The sequence below is a fragment of the Schistocerca piceifrons genome, chromosome 8 (assembly GCF_021461385.2).
Source record: "Schistocerca piceifrons isolate TAMUIC-IGC-003096 chromosome 8, iqSchPice1.1, whole genome shotgun sequence".
In the NCBI taxonomy this organism is placed as follows: Eukaryota; Metazoa; Arthropoda; class Insecta; order Orthoptera; family Acrididae; genus Schistocerca; species Schistocerca piceifrons.
In genome coordinates, this window is record NC_060145.1 from 404,251,902 (window position 1) to 404,276,100 (window position 24,199).

Below are 24,199 nucleotides of genomic sequence, written 5' to 3' on the forward strand. Positions count from 1 at the left end.
GATCATATACTCACCATCCTACTTATTGTGCTCTAGTCTGAATGGCGTTTCGTGTGGTGAGCGGAATGCTTGCTGCTCTGGACTAAATCCAGCTTCTTCCCGGCCTACAGGTCTCAGTAGTGCTGGCCCTGCGGGCCGTCTTGTGGAGTGTGCAGAACAGGTGTTCCTTGGGGACAAAATTGGCACACTCCTGGCTAACATGCTTGAGAAGACTTGCTGCTCCATGCTATAGTCAGATCCCTTCAGGCCAACAGCCCAGACCAGTGCTTGGTCCTGAAGGGTGTTTTGTTTAGACAGCACAACACTTGCTGCTCTGGGCCAGTATAGTCACTCTTCTGTCCAGCAGGAATGCATAGACTGTGAACAAAAAGGTTACATGTTATCAAGATGTACCCGTATCGATAGGGGTAAAAAATATAAACAACTGTGTGTACAAAATATCAAGAAGACTGGATCATATACTCACCATCCTACTTATTGTGCTCTAGTCTGAATGGCGTTTCGTGTGGTGAGCGGAATGCTTGCTGCTCTGGGCTAAATCCAGCTTCATCCCGGCCTACAGGTCTGAGTAGTGCTGGCCCTGTGGGCCGTATTGTGGAGTGTGCAGAACAGGTGTTCCTTGGGGCCAAAATTGGCACACTACTGGCTAACATGCTTGAGAAGACTTGCTGCTCCACGCTATAGTCAGATCCTTTCAGGCCAACAGCCCAGACCAGTGCTTGGTCCTGAAGGGTGTTTTGTTTAGACAGTACAACACTTGCTGCTCTGGGCCGGTATAGTCACTCTTCTGTCCAGCAGGAATGCGTAGACTGTGAACAAAAAGGTTACATGTTATCAAGATGGTCCCATATCGATAGGGGTAAAAAATATAAACAAGTGTGTGTACAAAATATCAAGCAGACTGGATCATATACTCACCATCCTACTTAATGTGCTCTAGTCTGAATGGCGTTTCGTGTGGTGAGCGGAATGCTTGCTGCTCTGGACTATATCCAGCTTCTTCCCGGCCTACAGGTCTGAGTAGTGCTGGCCCTGTGGGCCGTATTGTGGAGTGTGCAGAACAGGTGTTCCTTGGGGCCAAAATTGGCACACTCCCGGCTAACATGCTTGAGAAGACTTGCTGCTCCACGCTATAGTCAGATCCTTTCAGGCCAACAGCCCAGACCAGTGCTTGGTCCTGAAGGGTGTTTTGTGTAGACAGCACAACACTTGCTGCTCTGGGCCAGTATAGTCACTCTTCTGTCCAGCAGGAATGCAAAGACTGTGAACAAAAAGATTACATGTTATCAAGATGTACCCATATCGATAGGGGTAAAAAATATAAACAAGTGTGTGTACAAAATATCAAGCAGACTGGATAATATACTCACCATCCTACTTAATGTGCTCTAGTCTGAATGGCGTTTCGTGTGGTGAGTGGAATGCTTGCTGCTCTGGACTAAATCCAGCTTCTTCCCGGCCTACAGTTCTGAGTAGTGCAGGCCCTGCGGGCCGTATTGTGGAGTGTGCAGAACAGGTGTTCATTGGGGCCAAAATTGGCACACTCCCGGCTAACATGCTTGAGAAGACTGCGAACAAAAGGGATAAAGTTTATCAAAATGTACCCAAATTGACAGAGCTAAAACAATATAAACAAGTTTATGAACGCAATATCACAGCAGTGTTGATTGTATACTAACCAGTCTACTTCTCATGCTCAACCTCCAGCGAGCAGAATGCTGGCTCCGCATCGGGCAAAACAAATTCCTGTATATCTGACATGCCTGAGTGCACTGTAAAGAAAAAGATTAACTTTCATGAAAATGCACCCTTGTTTACAAAGGTAAGAAATATAAACTGGTGTAAGAACACAATAAAATTTACAAAACTGATTAGTTAGCTGTGCAGTAAATTTAATCTCAACTGTTTACACCAAGAGAGCTGTAAGTTTACAGTGTAGAAAACATCAGGTAAAATGTTATTATGATCAAAACACAAATGTCGCGTGAGTATCTACAGCAAATAGCTTAGTTCTTGTGTTACATGCTGAGCATTGGTGGAGCAATTTTGTAGTGTTTTATCTTTGCAGCATAAGTTCAGAAAATTTTCATCCCTCGACTACACTATCTCACACACACACACACACACACACACACACACACACACACACACACACAAACACACATTAATTTCAGAGTTGCTGACTGCATAGGTCATCACAGTGGGTTTATTTTTTTTTTTGAGGAATAACTGTCTTATTTCCATATTGTCTGCAATGAGGATGCTCGATAATAGGTTCAAGGCAATGACATTGGTATCAGGCAGAAGCGGTGAGATGGTGGAAGGTCTCTTGTATCCCACACACAGAATCTGATGAAGTAGTATGCATGTTCCGTATTTCCGTCGCTGGTAGGCAAATACGATGTGGTTAACGTCATCTCACACTCTGTATTGCGATATAGTGAGCCCACTCTCCTAGTTATGTAAACATGTGGTTTAAATTGTTATTGCTTGAATTTTAGAAGTGCCAACTCTTCATAAGCACCTTGCACTATAGTTCACCTAGTATACATGTGGAGTTGTCGTATATCCACTGCCTTATAAAAAAAGAGTGAAACTCCCAGAAACCATGGTCAGATAACAATGTAACTGTGTCTATGTTCACACAATCCATGCATTTAAAACTTCCTGACAGATTAAAACTGTGTGCCGGACGAAGACTCGAAGTCTTGAAGTTTCATATTAGCGCACACTCCTCTGCAGAGTGAAAATCTCATTCGGAATACACGTATTTCTAAAAAATTTGTGTAGCAATTCTCTAAGACAGAATGGCCACCAAACTGTGTTAGTGGTGTTCATGTTTGGTGTTGTACCAGAACTGGTAGGATATATAAGGAACGTGAACAGCTTCAAATGTTGAGTGGTCACTGTAAATGACATTGATATGCTGCGTACACATGAGAGACAGCATTACCAGCTCCTGACTGGACTGAAGGTAACCTCACAATGGGCGTCCATTGGGTTGGATGGTCAAATAATGCAGTGTCAAGATGTCACATTGGTTTAAAATTGAACACACACACACACACACACACACACACACACACACACACACACACACACATGCGTAGGCTACTGTTTACACTACAACACAAATGGATCCATCTGGAGTGATGCCATGACTGGGAAGTACAGACTGCTCACGAATGGCTTTGCACTGAGTTCAGCAATAAATCGTTGTTCTACGTTACCCTGACGACTATGGTCAACGAGTGTGGTGGCGGCATGGGGAGTGGTCCCATTCATCCACTGGTTTGGATAGACACAATTTGTTTGCACCTGGTCTCATATTGAGAGGAGCTATCAGATATCATTTCAGGTCATGGCTGGTAGAGATTAACTGAACTGTGATAGCACACTGGTTTGACATGGACATGCTGCACTATCATGCATTATCTCTCATGTGACAGTATCATGTTGCATTTTTTTAACAGCACAATGCCTATCTACACATGGACATATATCCTGTCTGCGTAACTGAGATGCCCCTATGGCCTGCAAGATCCCTAGATCTATCTCTGATGGTGCATGATTTAGACCAGTTCGAACGTCAACGACGTCGTCATTCCTGTATCCAGAATATCAAGTTCGATTACAATTGTTGTGGGTTGGGATACCTCAGGAGAAACCCTTACTAACCAATTTAGATCATGCATCCAGGCAGGAGGGATTTCAGCATCTTGCTGATAAATGAAGTAATTTTGACTGAAATAGCATCATGTATCCTCTCAACTCATGAAATTTCATTTTGTCTCCTCCGCCTTTTCTGGGCATTTCTCTATTTTAGTCAAACAGTGCAACTTGGACTCCACTACACTGATAGAGGAAGATGTTATCCGCTTGTGACTTAATGCTTCATTTTATTTCGATTACAGATGACATGTTCTGGATCTCATCCTACTCTTGACTGCTCCTGATAATCTCTTATTTCGCTAACCTCTCAACCATGTTAGTCCAATTAGGATGACTATTTATCCTACCTGCAAAAAGGGACAAAAATATTGTTTCGGGCCATTGGAGGAAGTGTATCTAAAACAGTAAATTTTATCAATGGTGTTAGTTCCTCTGTGATGAATATTTATAGAAAGGGAACTAACAAGAACTTATTTGGAAATGAAAGTATTTGCATGTGTAAATGCAATTGGCTTCTTGCAGCATCAATTGACAGTGAAAGTAACATTTCAGAAGACGTTTCTATCCTTACATCTTTTCATTTTGACAACTGACTTTTCATGAATATGAATTTTTCACTTTTATTCATTAATTACTTCTTCTTCTTTTGAGACTGCCTTTGTTCTGCATCATGCACAGGGTTGGCAGTGTTTAGTACAGAACTGTCATGGTTAATTTTATGGGATGGCTGGATTACTTTCCTGCCACCACCCCATAACCCCCTCTCCCCCCTCCGGGATGGAATCAGTGTACCCCAGCTGCCTGCGATGAGAGTAAACCATGAAACAGTGCGAGCAAGAGCATCCTAAGACTTCGCCGTAAATATCTCAACTCTAGACAAAGGAGTGCACCTCTTGTGGGTTAATTTTAAGGGGTTGCCAGATTACTGGACTGGGTGCATGTATTGGTTCAGTACAGAATTGTGTCATAAAACTGTTGACCCAGTCCTGACACAAGCTAGCTAGTCCACAGCTGATGTAACTGGTCCTTGATATCCTGGATAGTTTCACTGGGATTGAGACGGCGTACGAGCTGATGTCTCATATATTCTAGTGGGTACAGAGCTAATAACTAAACATAACACAGAGAGCTGATGGGGACGCATGTTGCATGTGGACGATCGTTGTCCTCTTGAAAAATGGCGCCATGATACTGTCTCATAGAAGGCACCATATGAAAATGCAGGATGTAAGTGACATACTATTGTGCTGTCAGAGTTCCCTTGGTAAATACCAGCCATGACCGGAAGTGATACCCGATTTTTCCCTACACTGGAAGAATCATACAGTAATACTCCAAATGCAGCCTTTTGTGTTGTAGTGTTAATGCCAGCCCACACATGGCATAGTAATCCCCTAGTCTGGCTGCTGGTTGTCTCTGACCAATGTTGCAGGATGACACAGAATGTAGAGGGAGTCCATTAACTGTTCTCAGATAGCAGACAAGGATATCTAAGGGTTACAATATGTTTCGTGCACAATAAGGAGAATCTCCCTTGTGGTGTAATCATAAGTGTTTCATTGGAATCATGATGATGAGTATGCCTGCCCTCATATTCCCTGCCATGCAGGATTAGCCGAGCGGTCTAAGGCGCTGCAGTCATGGACTGTGTGGCTGGTCCTGGTGGAGGTGGGAGTCCTCCCTCGGGCATGGGTGTGTGTGTTTCTCCTTAGGATAAGTTAGGTTAAGTAGTGTGTAAGCTTAGGGACAGATGACCTTAGCAGTTAAGTCCCATAAGATTTCACACACATTTTATTCACATTCATATATATCCTTGCAGTCCACCACCGGGCCACTGTCACATCTGAATGTTTCAAAAACTTACACCTGCCATGAGGACTCTTTGAATCTCTGTCAGGCGCTATAACTCCGTTTCACATCAGTTCACAGAGTCTCTGTGCCCTTCACAGTCATCACTTAATGTTGACACTGTTTTGCCTCTTATAATTTTACCAGGCCTAGTAACAACACTAAATATGAACAACAGTAATGCAAGTATGTATGTACGGTGTCTGTTCTTTCTAACATATCCAAAAGAACAGACACCTCAAAATAATATCTTCTGTGGGGATGCACTTACTTGTCTGAATACTTGTGCGACTCATGTGATGGGAGATAATGGACAGAGGACAATACATCTGTAGTGTGTGGCATGTAGGAATTTGGGCAGGGCAGGAGCTGCGCTCAGGTGCCTTAAGTGATTAAAGGAACTGCTATAGAGAAGTGGAGCATCCGGATTCGAGTTCTGGTCCAACACAAATTTTCACATGTCGCCATTGGATTTAATACAATGCCTGTATGTAGCTATGTCTGTAAGATTTCTAACACTAGGGCACTCTGGTGGGCCATTCTACCAGTCACAGAGAACTGCCACTCTAATCGTTTACTTACCATCGATGGTGTACAGGTATACAAAGTCACACTTGACATCCAGCCAAGTCTTCTGGGTGCTTCATTAATTAATTTATTTATTTTCAGGCAATATAATTTGTAGTCAGTTTGGAAGTGATTTTGTTAAATATGTGCTTTGTCAACTATCTGTCGACCTAACTGTTGATATCGCAGTGGAAGAGTACTGCATTAAGATTCTACAGTTTGATGGAATGGTAGACATCACTGTCTTCCCAACTCCTTTGTCGCGCCCACCCTGCTCCGCCCCCCCCCTCCCTTTTTCTGTGCCCTCTTCCTCTATTGGCTTCCCCCTCCCCCTTATTTGCCCCCCCCCCCCCGACCCCCACCACTCCCTACCCATATGCCATTGTACTCTATAGTGCAGTATTTTCCGTGAGTGTTCAGTGTTGTACGTCCCCTTTTTAAAGTGTTGCGAACAGAAACCAGACTGTCACCATGTTTTTTAATTGTGCCTGTCTGTTTCCTAAGCGTTTTTAATCAGCCTCACTGACCTCTTTGCTTTTTATTTTTCTTCACAACTTTTTTGCCATGTACAAGTTTTAAACAGTCACCATTTTATCACCTCTTTATACTGTTATATCATCTAATTATGTTTTTTAAATTTATCTGTAGGCTGCAGAGCGGCGTATTATGCTGCTGCCAGCCTGCCCCCCCTTCTGGGGGGAGGGGGGGAATCAAAATACAATAAAGGAAGAAATAAATAAAGAAAGAAAAAAAGGTAGACATCTCGCAGGAAATGAATTTTTATCTTAAGAACCAGTTTCGAAATGGGTGTTCAATGTTGCGAATGTAGAAGCGAAATGCCCTAAGGAGAAACTTCAAAAGTGCATTTAAAAAGCTCAAAGTCAGTTCACAGGTCTCTCAGCAAAGATGAATTTCTGTAGGATAGCCATGGATCAATCACTACTCCCTGGAGAAAAAAAAAGTGAACTTAAAACAGTAGTTTTGCGAAAATGGTGAATACCGTTTTGCTAATGATTGAAGTGGCAGAACTTCATTAAGATTGGCACAAAAATCATATGCTACTTAATGTGGGGTGGTTGACTATACTTTTGCTATCGCATTAACCAAAGCTCATTTCTGATTTAATTCACTATGTGCTTGGGTCAAAACCGAAGCACAAAATAAGAACCTGCGAAAATTTTATCATCTGCCGAATAAGTTCTTTACTCAGACAGAGGTATCGAGGAAACCTCATCAGAAGCGTTTGCTACAGTCAAATGACATGTTTCATCCACATTTAAACTTATTCGGCACAGAAAAGTGTAAGAATCTATCTAACCTTCACAGCTCCATGAAGCCAACTAGAGTTCTGAGACCTATAGCTATATACGATCATAGACTTTGGATGAAACTTCTGAAGTTCCTCAAAACGGTTTCCATAATTTTTGCATTCGCTGGCAAAATTCTGCAGACTGAAGCAAAGGCTAGGTCACAGGATTGGGTCTAAACAGTACAGTGCTTGCCTCACATGAACGTTTGTGACTTTTCCAGGGTGTGGTACAGGTGCGCAGGAAGTAGCGGCGCCTACTAAATTGCATACAAGAAGTTGCCCCACTTACCAGCGACAAGGCTCAGGCTGTCCACGGACATCTCTCTTGCAGCACCCTCCTCGGCTGCTGCTGCTGCTGCTGCTGGTGGTGGTGGTGGTGGTGGTGCAGCAGGTGGCCCAGACCAATCTTCGTTCTTCGCTACCCGTTCATCAGACTTGCTGCAAGGACGAGAAACATGCTTCAGTATATGACCAGACTGCACATTGACTAACGTTTCTACAACTTCCACTACTATGGACACCCTGGTAATAAAAAAGAGAGTCATGCTCATTAGATTAGCACAGCTAACGAAAGCTCTTAGTGCTCTGCCTAATTTTGAAGAATGTCTTTGGCCTAGCTTGTTCTCAGACTAGTTTCCCTAAGGTTCTTCCACTCTAGTTCTAGGACTGTTTGCTAGCGTTATATCTTGACGAACCATTCCTTAACAGTGGTTGGAATTTTTAACGCTTGCCTTCCAGATTACTCGTGTTGACACATGCTATTGAAGAAAAAAGTGAGTCACATGTGTGGCCTAGGATTTAGATGAAGTGGCGTTGGACTGAGAGCTGTGTACGTGTGGGACTCAATTTATTTTGTTTAACATCAACAGACTAGAAATACAGTTTCCTTAAGTAAGATATTTCTGTAGCCTATAAAGATCCCAACACTGGGCTCCAAACAACCAATAAAAAGTATCTTCCATCAAATAACCTTACCTTAGGACAATCGTACACAGCTAACAATGACAAAAATTTACAATGCTTGGAACATAACGAGTAATAATATGTGAGACAACTTCAGTAGCAAAAGACAGAATATAAAAACACACTATTACCTAACTAGGATCATAACATAAAACTGCGTATTTGTTTACTACCAACACTGTCACCATATAATACCACAACGAACTACACATTATGCTCTGTAAAAGTTCATTTGCACAGCAGCTCTCTCAACAAGAGAGTTATGTTCACAGCATAATTTAAGCTGACATTTTAGGATCAAAACAATTAATCACACTCACATCATGTAGTTAACAAACTAAAGTGCTCTCACTCACTGCACACACACACACACACACTTCTATGTGCAATCAATAACCAACCACACCTTGTCACACAACAACCACAGACTTGCAAGTGGAACGCTTTTGCTACCAGATGTACCCAATGTACAGCTAGTATACCACATGATACACTGTACCAACCATAAAGTCACCAGCATGCAACTGTCAGCTGCAAAAGTTCTCAGTTAGTGCTCCTCTTGATATGCCGAAGCCAGGTTCTCTGCCTCAACTGGGATCACTGTCCATCTGGCTGTGAACAGGCACCAACCACTCCACCAAGTTGTTGTGTCCACACAGCGACCATGCCCCTCACAGACTGTAGTGACATTCAGGTGACAGAAGTGTAGTGCATCAAATTCTTGAGTTCCTCAGGAACAATTCTGCCCAGAACCTGCACATTCGTCTCCATGTAGCTGCTCAGTAACTCCAACATCTTCAGGTCCACCCCACGGTATGGACACATTGCCCACCATGACATTTTGGCCGCCGGTTCTTCGCTGTAGGCTTATTCGCCTCATAAAAATTGGTGATTGTGCTGGAAGACATTGCTGGTTCCTCTAGTTGCAGCTGACTCATTGTACCACCATACATGCTCGATACTAGCTCGACCACAGTGGCACTCACAGCAGTCACATATCTGGGCTGTCTGCCATCTTGGGTCCACAGAATGACACTCCATTCAAACTTATTCTCTGGACACAGCAAAATAAATCATACCACTCGTCTTGGCACCCATGGTTGGGATACACTGAACAGAAGAGCATACATGGCATAGGATCTGTGATATCAGTACATATGTCACCATTTAGCCAATGTTGTGAGGACACAGCACCGATTCAAGAAAAATCACTACCTCTACAGCCTTTCGTCGACATGTGAACACTGTATTTATACTGTAATTTGTTATTGTCAACTGTCGTGGCTTGTGACTTTGGATTGATGGATAATAATGCAGCGACTATTAGCCATTTTAATGCTGGACGACAGCATCCTGCCAACAGCCATATCGCCATATCCCTGTGGCAGACAATTCATCGCTCCACATGTGTACCTACACTCGCTGCACAAAACAAGCACCGAAATTGCTGTGGGCACAAGAAAAATGTTATGGTTCTATGTCCCCTTGATGCTAAGAGTGCTGCAGGTTGGGCACAAGGCTGGATTGGGAAAGGATGGGGATGGACAGGTAAGGAAACTGGTTGCTTTCTTTCTGAGGGAATCATCTAGAAATTTACCGTAAGCTATTTAGGGACATCACAGAAACCCCAAGACAGGTTTGTGAGGGATGGAGCTGGAACTTCTGTATTGTCAAACGCAAGTCCAGTGTCTGACCACAGCACCACCTCGCTCAGTCCCAACTATCTTATCAAGAGGTGTGAAGTGTACTCTGAATTGCCGACAGTGGTCGAAGTGTTGGAGATCGGAAGAATATTTGCCCTATAAGCTTGGAAAATACACATCAGGAGTAATGTGTCACGATATAAGTTGGTGCACGCCAATGGCAGTGATCAAATTCGTTCAAGCCACATGTTCAGTACGCAGGATGAAAAGAGGTGTTTGATGCACTACTATCATCTTCTCCCGCCCATCAGTACCTTAACCTACTGTTTGATTATAAGTGCGTAAATCTGTTTCACCACCTTTAGCGCCCAGTGTTCACTTGTAGTTTCAGGAGTCCAATTCATTACTTTTGTCAGTTAAGTGTGAATGCTTTGAGGAACACTCCCCACACATGAGGCCACTTGTGTAAGTTTTCATATCATATGACACTGGTCCTATTAAGTACACCTGGGAGAGCATCGAGCGAGATGTCTATGTCTTGGAGATAACTCCAGCTGATCTACTCCAGTTGTGGTAGCAGTTCGACTTCGCAGAATCTTCTCTCTGTTAGACGAAGCATTGTTTTTAAAGATACAATGACACTCCATCCAGCAGTGGGCGGGAGGACCACAGGGCAGGTAGAGATCTGTATAGCTCATTTCCACGTAGGAGCTTTTCATTCCAAATAAAACTGTATGACGTATTTGTGTTTCTGTGGAAAATAAACCGAGGCCAAAAAGACAAAAAGTTGTTAATAATTTTATAAATGTTGCCTATATAGACGTTACGTACATGAAGATTCAGAGAATTTGGACACGCCTTTGGAACCAGCCTCTGCGGCTGTAGCTATGAACAGGATGTGTAGGCGTTCAGTCTATGACTTTTCCGTATAATTCCTAGTGATACGAGATGTTTCCATAGGTTTCCATCAGACTGATGTTCAGACATAGTCTTGCATACTCTCTGGTCACCAGACTATATGTCTGCGCCCTGGTTTCAATGCCCAGGCATTCTGCAGAGACATGTTGAATTACTGGGTACAAAAGTGTCAGTTGTGGTTCGTTGGTCATATTGTGACATCATGTTTATTGCCCTCTGGTTTGATACTGGAGAAGAAGGAGTTAGCTGTGATATCTGCTGTCACTTCCTCTTTCACCATCAAGGACACAAAGTCACCTCTACACTCTACACAGCTTCATTACAACCCTCTGCACTAGACAAATTCATATGATACAGCACTTGTATATACACAAGGATTGCTGCAAATGTATGTGAAGAAGATATCCCTTCCCAGTAGTGGCCTAAACCACATTCTGGAGTCCTGAAGCCTACATCATCCTGGGACATATCATCATTTCTTTGACATCTGGTACAGTCAGGGATTTGGGGCCCCAGAGTAAATCCACATACTCGTTTAATTTTGATGATGAAAGGAATGTAATCAAAAGGAATGTACTTTACCTGTGACCAGGCAAAGTACTTAGAAATATCTATGGATAATGTAAAGTAAAAGTAAAAAGCTAAAATGGGTCTTACCGATCCAGGACGATACAGGTCCACCAGAGGAACCTGAAACATGAGAAGTTTAAATATTAGACTGTATACTGCAGTAAACGCAAGACAGTCAGAGTGTGTTACAGTGCGTGCGACAAGTGTTTCCGTGTCACTGTCTGTATGAGCAGGCTGTGTGGCCAGCCTTGTTCTGGTACGGCCCTGCTATCTGCTTCTGCTGTCTGCCGTCTGTGTTATGAGGAGCTCCTGCAGCAAAGAGGCTGCCACCTCTCTTGTCAGCGCCTGTTCATACACTGGGAAGGACTTCCACACCTCCAACTGTTTTGTCAAGTCCAAAACTCAAACCACTCTTCCAGCTGTACCTTAACCATCGTCCCTTCCGATTTATAAACGTTTACATATTTTAAGGGCTTTTAGTAATTAACAGAAGATTTGAAAATGAAAGTAAAATTTAATTGTAAAAGCTGTAGAAGTTGGCCTATATGTGAGACACGTTAATACTACGCATGAGAAAAATCTAAAACAGTTCAGCATACTGTATATTTGTATATTTAAGCACCTACCTACATCCTAAGATACCTATGGCAAAATAATTAACATTTATGTAGATCTCGTTTCCCCAGGGTTGTGTCTTATGTGACTTGTTCATCTCTCCCAGACAAACGTTATTTTAAATAAGTTTTTGTCAGTAACCTCGTAGGAACCAGTTTGGGAAAAGATTTGATCTTGGAGACAGATATTTATTTTATTCAAGGTAACAATTCAAGCCACAGCAGTCAGTGGGACTTAGGTTAAGTGTCTTTATTTCTTTATTCAACAGTTTTTGTAGGAACAGTTCCCCTTAGCATCTGATACTTCGCCACATGTGAAATGAATCCCAGTCAGTATCTCTTTTTCCGATGCGTGGAAATAAATAAGGGAGATTGATTATTTGGACAGCACTTTCAGGGATGCGCAATATCAACGATCCTTCCATTGTTGCTTCAAGGAAGGAAGACTATAGACTGAAGTTTGGTCGACTGAACGATATTTAGAGTCGGAACACTTTCTTCACTAAACAGAAAAGAAGAAGTAAACTATCATTGTTTACTAGAACCTTAACCCTCTATTCACCTCAAATGACATCCGACATATATATCTATATAACTGCTCTCCAATTCACACTGAAGTGCTTGACAGATGGTTCATCGAACCTCCTTCACACTATTTCTCTACCGTTCCACTCACTAAGAGCACATGGTAAAAACGAACATTTCAATCTTTCTGTGCAAGCTCTGACGTCCTTATTTTATTACAATGATCATTTCTGCCTATGAATGTGGGTGTTCACAAAATATTCTCGCACTTGTAGCAGAACACAGTATATTGAAATGTCATGGGAAATTTTCACTGCAATGAAAAATGCTATTGTTTTACTGGTTGTCACCCCAACTCAAAAATAGTAGGCCAAGAGCCGTGTCTGTGCATTTTGTTAGTGTGGATTGCCTGCATCAGAGGCTAGTAGGCACTCAGGATCAACCTGTTGTACTGACAGGTCATTAGCCTAGTGTTTTACTAACATGATCCTTCCTATTGATTGACAGTTCCTTAACAGATTGTTCCCCACCTCTCCCTCTCCTCCCCTCTGAGCCCTCAGGAAACCTCCAACACACCCCCTCCCCTCACTGAGACAGGTACACTTGCAGCTCTGAGTTATTTGAATAGTCCCCTCTCATTCTTCTCAATATCATTGACTACTTAGTTAAACTGATCAATTAGTCCTACCTCTCTGGTAAACATCCCCATCCCTCCAGCCCCCCCCCCCCCTCCCCACCCTTCCCCTACCGGAAATTGGTGGCTCTGCGATGGAGAGGAAGGACCTCATAACAGGAAATTCAAGGGTATATTGTTTATTTATAAAAAAATCAGTTTGTGCGGTTGGATTTCTCTCGTTCGTTGTTCTCTGCTGTTAGGAAAGATGCAGGCCGTGCAAGAAGTAATCACATTGAAACTTCCTGGCAGATTAAAACTATGTGCCGGACCGAGACTCGAACTCCCGAGTTCGAGTCTCGGTCCGGCACACAGTTTTAATCTACCAGGAAGTTTTGTATCAGCGCACACTTCACTGCAGAGTGAAAATCTCATTCTGGAGTAATCACATTGATTGATTTACTTTTTTTATTCCGATTGTGCGAGGAATGTCATCATCAAACACTTATGACACGTAATTATACTGGTAAAAATCTTTCAAACACGAACCATGTGCTGTCTACTGGACTGCACACAACGCCACCACACACACTGCCAAGAGTCAGGGTGTACTGGCAGCCCCACAAAGCAACGATGTGGCTATCAGCTGCCGGGCCATGTGCAGGTGTCTGTTTAGGTCCCACAAGCATGAGATGGTGGCAGCCCTTTTATACTTGACACATGAGAAATCCCTGTCGAAGCAATTGCTTTCCTACCCACCACGGCTGACGCATAGCTCTCATAGGTGCGGCTCACCCTTGCAGGTGCAGCTAAAAGGCTGACAGTGTTATACTGACGTCACATGTCTATGTAAATAACAGCCAAGTCTCCCTCTGTTTATGAAAATATCCCAGAATAACACAAGTTGCATTCTTTCTACCGATCCTAATGGGACAGCCTGTTCATCATGTGTTACGCTGCCCTGCCTTCAAAATACGTCTCAGACATGGTAAACGTTCTCACCACTAAAAGCCTTCATTACGGCTGTGCGTAGTTGCGAAAACTCCGTTTATTATAAACGCATTCTTGTTGTTTGGGAAGAGAGCACTGTCTAAGCAAAGATGGGAAATTCAGAACAATTTCACAAACAGAATTCGAAGCTCTGACCTACAGTGGAGTTGTCCTAACGCCACAATCCTGCCAGGGATGGATGGTATGCTTCATCCTGTCTTTGAACACTTGAACAAACAAGACATCACATTACTCTCAGAACTTTAAGTAGATACCTTGCCCCCATCTCGTTTGAACCAGTCTGTAGAGGCTAGTGTGTCCCAGCACAAAGGAATTCTTGTGAATGAATGGAGCATTCTGGTTAGCTCTTCCTGAATTCAACCGCCAAATTACTGCCGGTGTGGCAGCACTGTTTGCCATTCTCTTCTGGAGACGAGACTTTCAGTGGCAAACCTGTTTTGTACAGGGCGCCATATTGCATTGACAGCTAAATTCTTCATATAGGTACGAAAAGGGGCTCACTATACTTTCAGCTACCTAGTTTCAACTACTTTTCAAGGTCATCAGCTACCCACTTTCCACATCTGAAATACATGCCCATGGATTATTGTATTTAGGAGATATCTTTGGATTTTTGGTAGATTAGCGAACAAGAGAAGCAGATATTCTTGTACCAAATCTTCATTCACTTTAGCATACACTTTTAGATACAGAAAACAACTCTTTCCTTATTTTTATTAGATGTAGTTTTAATGGTGTCCAATTTGATTTTTAATTATTAAGTTAAATCCACATCTGAATTTCCCATCTGTTCTTTGACAGTGCTCTCTTCCCAAATAACAAGAATGCTTTTATGATAAATGATTTTTTCGCAACCATGCACAGACATGATGAAGGCTTTCAGCGGTGAGAATGTTTACCATTTCTGAGATATTTGTTGAAGGCAGTACATCGTAACACGTGACGAATGGGCTATCCTGTAAGGATCTCTAGGAACAATGCAACCTGTGTTGTTCTGGGATATTTTCGTAAAAGTTTTCTGAATACATTGCATCAGATTTCTAGAGTATATCCAGAGGGAGACTTGGGTGTTATTTACATAGGCGTGTGACGTCAGTGTAACACTGACAACCTGTTAGCTGCATCTGTGAGGGTGAGCCTCTATGCAAACATCTCGATCGGTACTGGACCTGCAGCTATGAAAGCCATGCATCAGCTTTGGTGGCTAGGAAAACACTTGTTTCGACAGGAATTTCTCAGGTGTCAAGTGTGAAAGGGATGCCACAGCCTCACGCTTACGGATCATGAATGGACTCCTGCACGTGGCTCGGCAGCTGATGGCCGCGTTTGCAGGGGCTGCCAGTGAACCCTGACTGCTGGCAGTGCGTGCGGTGGCATTCTGCGTGGTCCAGTGGATGCTTCATGCTTCGCGATTGAAAAATTTTTACCAGTGTAATTACATGTCGTAAGTGTTTCATGACAGTATTCCTTGCATGATTGGAAAAAAAATGAGGAAAGCATTTGATGAAATACTTCCTACAAGACCTGCATGTTCCCAAACAGCAGAGAACAATGAGCAAGAGAAATCCAACCCCGCAAACAGAATTTCTTATAAATAAAGAATATACCCTTGAATTTCCTGTTATGAGATCGTTTCTCTCTGCCGCAGAGCCATCAATTTCCAGCTGTGGGTGGAGCAGGGAGAGGGGGAAGGAGGGATGTGGGGGTTTACCAGAGGGGGAGAGGTTAATTAATTGATCAATTTAATTAAGTAGTCAGTCAATTGATAAGAATGAGAGGAGGCTATTCGAATAACTGGGAGCTAAAAGTGTACCTGCATCAGCGAGGTTCAAATGGCTCTGAGCACTATGCGACTTAACTTCTGAGGTCATCAGTCGCCTAGAACTTAGAACGAATTAAACCTAACTAACCTAAGGACAGCACACAATCCATGCCCGAGGCAGGATTCGAACCTGCGACCGTAGCGGTCGCTCGGCTCAAGACTGTAGCGCCTAGAACTGCACGGCCACTCTGGCCGGCCGAGGGGGAGGGGATGGGTTGGGGGTTTCCTGAGGGTTTTTGGGGAGGACTCGGTGGAGGTGCCGGGAAACAATAGGTTAAGGGCCTGTGAATCAAAAGGAAGGATCCTGTTAGCAGAACAGTAGGTTAGTGACCTGTTAGTCATAGGAGAACAATCAGTTTGCCCCTGAGTGCATCCTTGCCCCTGATTTAGACAAACCGCATTAACCAAATGCACTGACGCCACCCTTCTCCTACTATTCTCGAATATCATATCCATGACACTCTCTCCCCTACTTTGCGATAGTACGAAATGAGGTTCCCTTGTTTTGACTTTTCCAATATCCTCCATCAGTGCTATCTAGTACGAATCCAATACTGCAAAGCAATATTCGTACAGGGGTGGACAGGTGGAGTGTATGCAGCCTCTTTACTAGACCTGTTTCGTCTTCTAAGTGTTCTGCCCAGAAAACACAGTTTTTGGTTTGCCTTCCCCACTACATTGTCTATATGATCATTCCAATTTAAGTTTTTCATAATTGCATTTCCTAGACCCGTAGTTGAATTCACAGTAACATCGTGCATCCAAAATTTAACAGATTCATTTTGGTAGTCATGTGGATGACCTCACACTTTTCTTTATTTAGGATCAATTGCCACTTTTTTCAGCATACAGATATCTTGTATAAATCACTTTGCAAATAGTTTTGTTCCTTTGATTACTTTACTTGACGTTAAATGAAGCACAATCTGCAAACAATCTAAGAGGGCTGCTGAGATCGTCTCTTAATCCTTTTATATAGATAGGGAACAGCAGATGGCCTGTAAGACCTCCTTGGGTGATCCCAGATATCACTTCTGTTTTACTCGATCACTTTCCATCAATTACTACGAATTGTGATATTTGTGATAGTAAATGATGAATCCAGTCACAGAACAGATACGATACTCTACAGGCACGCAATTTGTTTAAAAACAGCTTGTGAGGAACTGTGTCAAAAGCCATTTGGGAATCTAGGAATATACACTCCTGGAAATTGAAATAAGAACACCGTGAATTCATTGTCCCAGGAAGGGGAAACTTTATTGACACATTCCTGGGGTCAGATACATCACATGATCACACCGACAGAACCACAGGCACATAGACACAGGCAACAGAGCATGCACAACGTCGGCACTAGTACAGTGTATATCCACCTTTCGCAGCAATGCAGGCTGCTATTCTCCCATGGAGACGATCGTAGAGATGCTGGATGTAGTCCTGTGGAACGGCTTGCCATGCCATTTCCACCTGGCGCCTCACTTGGACCAGCGTTCGTGCTGGACGTGCAGACAGCGTGAGACGACGCTTCATCCAGTCCCAAACATGCTCAATGGGGGACAGATCCGGAGATCTTGCTGGCCAGGGTAGTTGACGTACACCTTCTAGAGCACGTTGGGTGGCACGGGATACATGCGGACGTGCATTGTCCTGTTGGAACAGCAAGTTCCCTTGCCGGTCTAGGAATGGTAGAACGATGGGTTCGATGACGGTTTGGATGTACCGTGCACTATTCAGTGTCCCCTCGACGATCACCAGTGGTGTACGGCCAGTGTAGGAGATCGCTCCCCACACCACGATGCCGGGTGTTGGCCCTGTGTGCCTCGGTCGTATGCAGTCCTGATTGTGGCGCTCACCTGCACGGCGCCAAACACGCATACGACCATCATTGACACCAAGGCAGAAGCGACTCTCATCGCTGAAGACGACACGTCTCCATTCGTCCCTCCATTCACGCCTGTCGCAACACCACTGGAGGCGGGCTGCACGATGTTGGGGCGTGAGCGGAAGACGGCCTAACGGAGTGCGGGACCGTAGCCCAGCTTCATGGAGACGGTTGCGAATGGTCCTCGCCGATACCCCAGGAGCAACAGTGTCCCTAATTTGCTGCGAAGTGGCGGTGCGGTCCCCTACGGCACTGCGTAGGATCCTACGGTCTTGGCGTGCATCCGTGCGTCGCTGCGGTCCGGTCCCGGGTCGACGGGCACGTGCACCTTCCGCCGACCACTGGCGACAACATCGATGTACTGTGGAGACCTCACGCCCCACGTGTTGAGCAATTCGGCGGTACGTCCACCCGGCCTCCCGCATGCCCACTATACGCCCTCGCTCAAAGTCCGTCAACTGCACATACGGTTCACGTCCACGCTGTCGCGGCATGCTACCAGTGTTAAAGACTGCGATGGAGCTCCGTATGCCACGGCAAACTGGCTGACACTGACGGCGGCGGTGCACAAATGCTGCGCAGCTAGCGCCATTCGACGGCCAACACCGCGGTTCCTGGTGTGTCCGCTGTGCCGTGCGTGTGATCATTGCTTGTACAGCCCTCTCGCAGTGTCCCGAGCAAGTATGGTGGGTCTGACACACCGGTGTCAATGTGTTCTTTTTTCCATTTCCAGGAGTGTAGAAACAACTTGAGGCTCCCTGTCAATAGCACTCACTATTTCGCGAGAATAAAGATCTAGTTGTGCTTGTCAAGAATGGTATTTCCTGCATCTGTTCTGACAGATCGTTTTACTCGAGGTAATTCATAATGTTGGAACGAAAATTAAGTGAAATATCGTGTGGCTAGGGCCTCCTGTCGGGAAGACTGGTCGCCTGGTGCAAGTATTTTGATTTGACGCCACTTCAGCGACTTGTGCGTCGATAGGGATGATGTGATGATGAAGACAACACAACACCCAGGCCCTGAGTGGAGAAAATCTCGTACCCAGCAGGGAATCGAGCCCGGGCCCCTTTGCACAGCATTCGGCCGCGCTGGCCACTATTTTTTTTCGTTATCTTATTTTGTTCTGTATTGTTCGTTGAATTTGTTCGTGGCGGACGTACGATGACACTCGTTCAGCTTGTTCGTTGATCCGTTCACTCAGTTTTTTTATTACAGAGGGTAGGTAAACGCTCTGACCGAACATGCTGAGCTACCATACCGGCGTCCACTCAGCTACCGAGGCGGATTTTCGAATGCAGTACATGTTATAAAATCCTACTTCAAATCAACGTCAGTGATACAGATCTGTAGTTCGTCGGATTACTCCTACTTCTTTCCTGTGACCTGAGCAACTTTCCATCTTTTAGGCACGGATCTTTCGTGCAGCGAGCGGATGTATATGATAGTGAAGTACGGAGCTTTTATACACTACTGGCCATTAAAATTGCTACACCAAGAAGAAATGCAGATGATAAACGGGTATTCATTGGACACATATATTATACTAGAACTGACATGTGATTACATTTTCACGCAATTTGGGTGCATAGATCCTGAGAAATCAGTACCCAGAACAACCACCTCTGGCAGTAATAACGGCCTTGATACGTCTGGGGATTGAGTCAATCAGAGCTTGGATGGCGTGTACAGGTACAGCTGCCCATGCAGCTTCAACACGATACCACAGTTCATCAAGAGTAGTGACTGGCGTATTGTGGCGAGCCATTTGCTCGGCCACCATTGACCAGCCGTTTTCAAATGGTGAGAGATCTGCAGAATGTGCTGGCGAGGGCAGCAGTCGAACATTTCCTGTATCCAGAAAGGCCCGTACAGGACCTGCAACATGCGGTCGTGCATTATCCTGCTGAAATGTTGGGTTTCTCAGGGATCGAATGAAGAGTAGAGCCAAGGGTCGTAGCACATCTGAAATGTAACGTCCACTGTTGAAAGTGCCGTAAATGCGAACAAGAGGTGACCGAGACGTGTAACCAATAGCACCCCATACCATCACGCTGGGTGATACGCCAGTATGGCGATGACAAATACAAGCTTCCAATGTGCGTTCACCGCGATGTCGCCAAACGCGGATGCCACCATCATGAGGTTGTAAACAGAACTTAGATTCATCCGAAAAAATGACGTTTTGCCATTCGTGCTCCCAGGTTCGTAGTTGAGTACACCATCGCAGACGCTCCTGTCTGTGATGCAGCGTCAAGGGTAACCGCAGTCATGGTCTCCGAGCTGATAGTCCTTGCTGCTGCAAAAGTCGTCGAACTGTTTGTTGCAGATGGTTGTTGTCTTGCAAACGTCCCCATCTGTTGACTCAGGGATCGAGACGTGGCTGCACGATCCGTTACAGCCATTCGTATAAGATGCCTGTCATCTCGGCTGCTAGTGATCTAGTGATACGAGGCCGTTGGGATCCAGCACGGCGTTCCGTATTACCCTGCTGAACCCACCGATTCCATATTCTGCTAATAGTCATTGGATCTCGAGCAACGCAAGCAGCAATGTCGCGGTACGATAAACCGCAATCGCGATAGGCTACTATCCGACCTTTATCAAAGTCGGAAACGTGATGGTACGCATTTCTCCTCCTTACACGAGGCATCACAGCAACGTTTCACCAGGCAACGCCGGTCAGCTGCTGTTTGTGTATGAGAAATCGGTTTGAAACTTTCCTCATGTCAGCACGTTGTAGGTGTCGCCACCGGCGCAAACCTTGTGTGAATGCTCTGAGAAGCTAATCATTTGCATATCACAGCATCTTCTTCGTGTCGGTTAAATTTCGCGTCTGTAGCACGTCATCTTCGTGGTGTAGCTATTTTAATGGCCAGTAGTGTATCAGCATATCCTGGAGGTAATCTAAATAGTACATAATCTGGACCGGAAGGCTTGCCTTTATTAAATGAATTCAGTAGCTACGCCACTTGTTCGCTACTCATGTTGGCAGCAGGTCTTGAGTGAAATTCTGGAATTTTTACTTTGTCTTCTTTGGGGAAGGAATATCGGGGAACCATGTATAGTAACTCCGCTTTAGTGGCGCTGTCGCCGGTAACATTACAATCGCTATGGCGAAGTGGAAGTATTGATTGTGTCTTTAAGCTGGTGTGCTTAACGTATGACCAGAATCTCTTTGGATTTTTTGCCATATTTTGAAGCAGAGTTTCGCTGTGAAAACTATTAATATCGTCTCCAAGTCCGCGATAAATTCCGAGCTTCAGTAAAATTTCGTCAAGCTCGAGGATTTTTCGGTTAATGAAACTCAAGTCTGCATAGCGAGACACGGTTTCCAATGCTCGTCTCCCTAAACACGAACGACAGGTAGTGTAATCGATTCTTCTCTATTTTATGGAAAACTGAGACTGTGTATGTGAACTGGCATCATTAGTTGCTTATCTGAATCTGTGTATGGTTAAATTAAATTACGCGTAGAAAATTAATCATGAATAGAAGGGAATGAAAAATTGTAACCACTTAGAAACGTTTGACAACTTCTAAAATAAGAATGTGTGTTTCGAAAAAAGAGCTTAATATTGAAGTTAAGTGTTCCCTCCCAATTCTGGAAACAAGACGGGATGATGAACGAAAACGTTGATACAAGCTATGTACTTAGCTAATGTAGATGGCTTGCCTGATGTCAAATTATGACCCTCGCTCTTGAGCAAATCGGGTTCTCTCTTCCCAAGCGTGGACTACTGAGGGTCGTACATCACAAGCTCCGCGTGCTGGTGTGCCTTGGCACCGAAAAAGGATCCCACTCGCAGAGGATAGTGAGTGCCCTATACAGAGGTGACAGACAATGACGTGGTTTTGTCTGAGTGTATGCAAACAGCCGCACTAGAAGATTATATAACTGATGGCTGACTAGCCCCTCAGTGCCAGCTACTCCTCTTGCCAGAGAGGCATGACTTGCATTTCTGCAGAGAATGTAGACGAACTTCACACTGTGCCACAGTAGCTATCCTGGGAAAGATACTGTCTGATCTTCGTTAATCAGGAGTTTCCGTTATGCTGTTATCAATACAATTGAAACCTCGGTTTGAAAGCTAGTCTAAAAAATATAACCATCAAATAATTTTGTTTTTCGTCACAGCTATACACTATTCCAATTTCCTATTTTTTTCTTTGTTATTTTTTTTTTTCGTCAAACGAAAGTCATGGTTTCTTGTGGCGTCCCCCCATGAATTCCTCTTCTCTTCCAGCCTCTTCATCTCAGAATAGCACTTGCACCATATCTCCTCAATTATTTGCTGGATTTATTACACTCTCTGTCTTCCTCTACGTTTTACCCTCTACACCTCGCCCTGGTAACAGGGAAGTTACTCCCTGATGCCTCAACACATGTCCTGTCATTTGGTCCCTTGATGGTGTCAGTGTTTTCCATGTGTTGTTTTCTTCACTGATTCTGGAGAAAATCAGTTCATTCCGTATCTAGTCAGTTCATTTAATTTTCAACACCGTTATATAATGAGCCGTATGGGCACGATCTTCAGTCGATTAGCCCCTCGTCGATTATCTTTGTCTGGATAACTTTGGAGATACGCGGCTTGCGCCATCGGTGGGGACAGAAGCTGCGAAGCAGGAAGGTTTTGGGCAGTGTGTATGTGTGGTGTGTGGAGCGAGTTGGCCGGGATCGCGAGAGGTTTGGAGTTCTGGATGGAGCACGAGAGAACGTATCGGCTCCTGTGAAAGCACCGAGTCTTATTTTGACTGTCGTTTATCAACTGCCCTGCGAAGCGGTTTCTGAGCGGTTCGACGCTAGTGAAGGCGGTCCGGTGTCTTGGACGCTAAAGGGGTGGAAGGACGGCAACCATCTCGTTCAAGATAAGTAACTTCCATATTTGTCCTTACCTCTGACTCCTCCCCTTCCCCCCCCCCCCCACTTTCCCTGTCCTGTGGACTTTATGCTACCACCACTCATAATTAATAACAGCTGTATAAAAGTAATTTGGTCCAAAACTGCTCAGTGAATTTTGGCTTATCGTAGATGCCTACTGAGCGTCCGTTAATTTTTTTAAAATTATGTGTTTTGTTGTCTATTAAACGACAGTGAGTTCATAATTTATAGTAGTTGTTTAATAATCATTTACTTAAAATATGATCAGTGAATTTTCGTTAACAGTAGCTGCCTATTCAGTGATTGTTAACTGGTTTAAAATCCTGTTCCTTGTGTGTGTTCAGAAAGACAGTGGGTTATAATTAATAACAGCTGTTTATAAGTCATTTGCTTAAGATCTGATCAGTGAATTTTGGCCAACTGTAGCTGTTTATCCAGTGACTGTTAACTATTTTTAAGCCCGCATCTCGTGGTCGTGCGGTAGCGTTCTCGCTTCCCACGCCCGGGTTCCCGGGTTCGATTCCCGGCGGGGTCAGGGATTTTCTCTACCTCGTGATGGCTGGGTGTTGTGTGCTGTCCTTAGGTTAGTTAGGTTTAAGTAGTTCTAAGTTCCAGGGGAATTATGACCACAGCAGGTGAGTCCCATAGTGCTCAGAGCCATTTGAACCATTTTTTTTAACTATTTTTAAAATTCTGCATTTGCTGTCTGCTGAATGATAGTGGATTCATAATTAATAACTGCTGATTAAAAATCATTTGCTTAAAATCTGATCAGAAAATTATAGTTAACTGTATGTAACTATTCATTGACTGTTAATTGTGTATAAAATTCTGTATCCTTGCTGTCTACTGAGCGACAGGGGGTACATATTTGCTGCTGTACTTAAAAAAACTGCTGAGTGAATTTTGATAACTGTAGTTAGTTTTGCCGGCCGGAGTGTCCGTGCGGTTCTGGGCGCTACAGTCTGGAACCGGGCGACCGCTACGGTCGCAGGTTCGAATCCTGCCTCGGACATGGATGTGTGTGATGTCCTTAGGTTAGTTAGGTTTAATTAGTTCTAAGTTCTAGGCGACTGATGACCGTAGAAGTGAAGTCGCATAGTGCTCAGAGCCATTTTTTTGTAGTTAGTTGTTTTAAAATTCTGTACTTTTGGCGTATAGTTAATGACTGGTGGCTCGTAATTGGTGGCATTTTTCTAAAGCCTCCTCAGTCAATTTCGTTGTTGATTGTGTTTTTAAACTTGTTTGACTTTAATAAAATAAAGTTATGTATTAAAGATGATGAACGCTGAAGCAGTTATATGGGGTCCCCATCCTTCCATTACGGTGATCCGATCCCAAATCTTCCCAGCCGAAT

At 44.1% G+C, this 24,199-nt stretch overlaps 1 protein-coding gene across 1 annotated transcript; it reads right to left on the bottom strand.

Moving 5' to 3' along the window:
• Positions 1-1,521: 1,521 nt before the first annotated feature.
• On the bottom strand, positions 1,522-14,518 carry LOC124712383. Its single transcript, XM_047242679.1, has 4 exons — positions 14,508-14,518; positions 7,686-7,918; positions 1,680-1,772; positions 1,522-1,568 (listed from the first exon to the last, which is right to left on the bottom strand). Exons 1-3 carry the CDS (start codon positions 14,516-14,518, stop codon positions 1,684-1,686), a joined length of 333 nt encoding a protein of 110 aa, XP_047098635.1. The 3' UTR covers positions 1,522-1,568; positions 1,680-1,683.
• Positions 14,519-24,199: the final 9,681 nt, after the last annotated feature.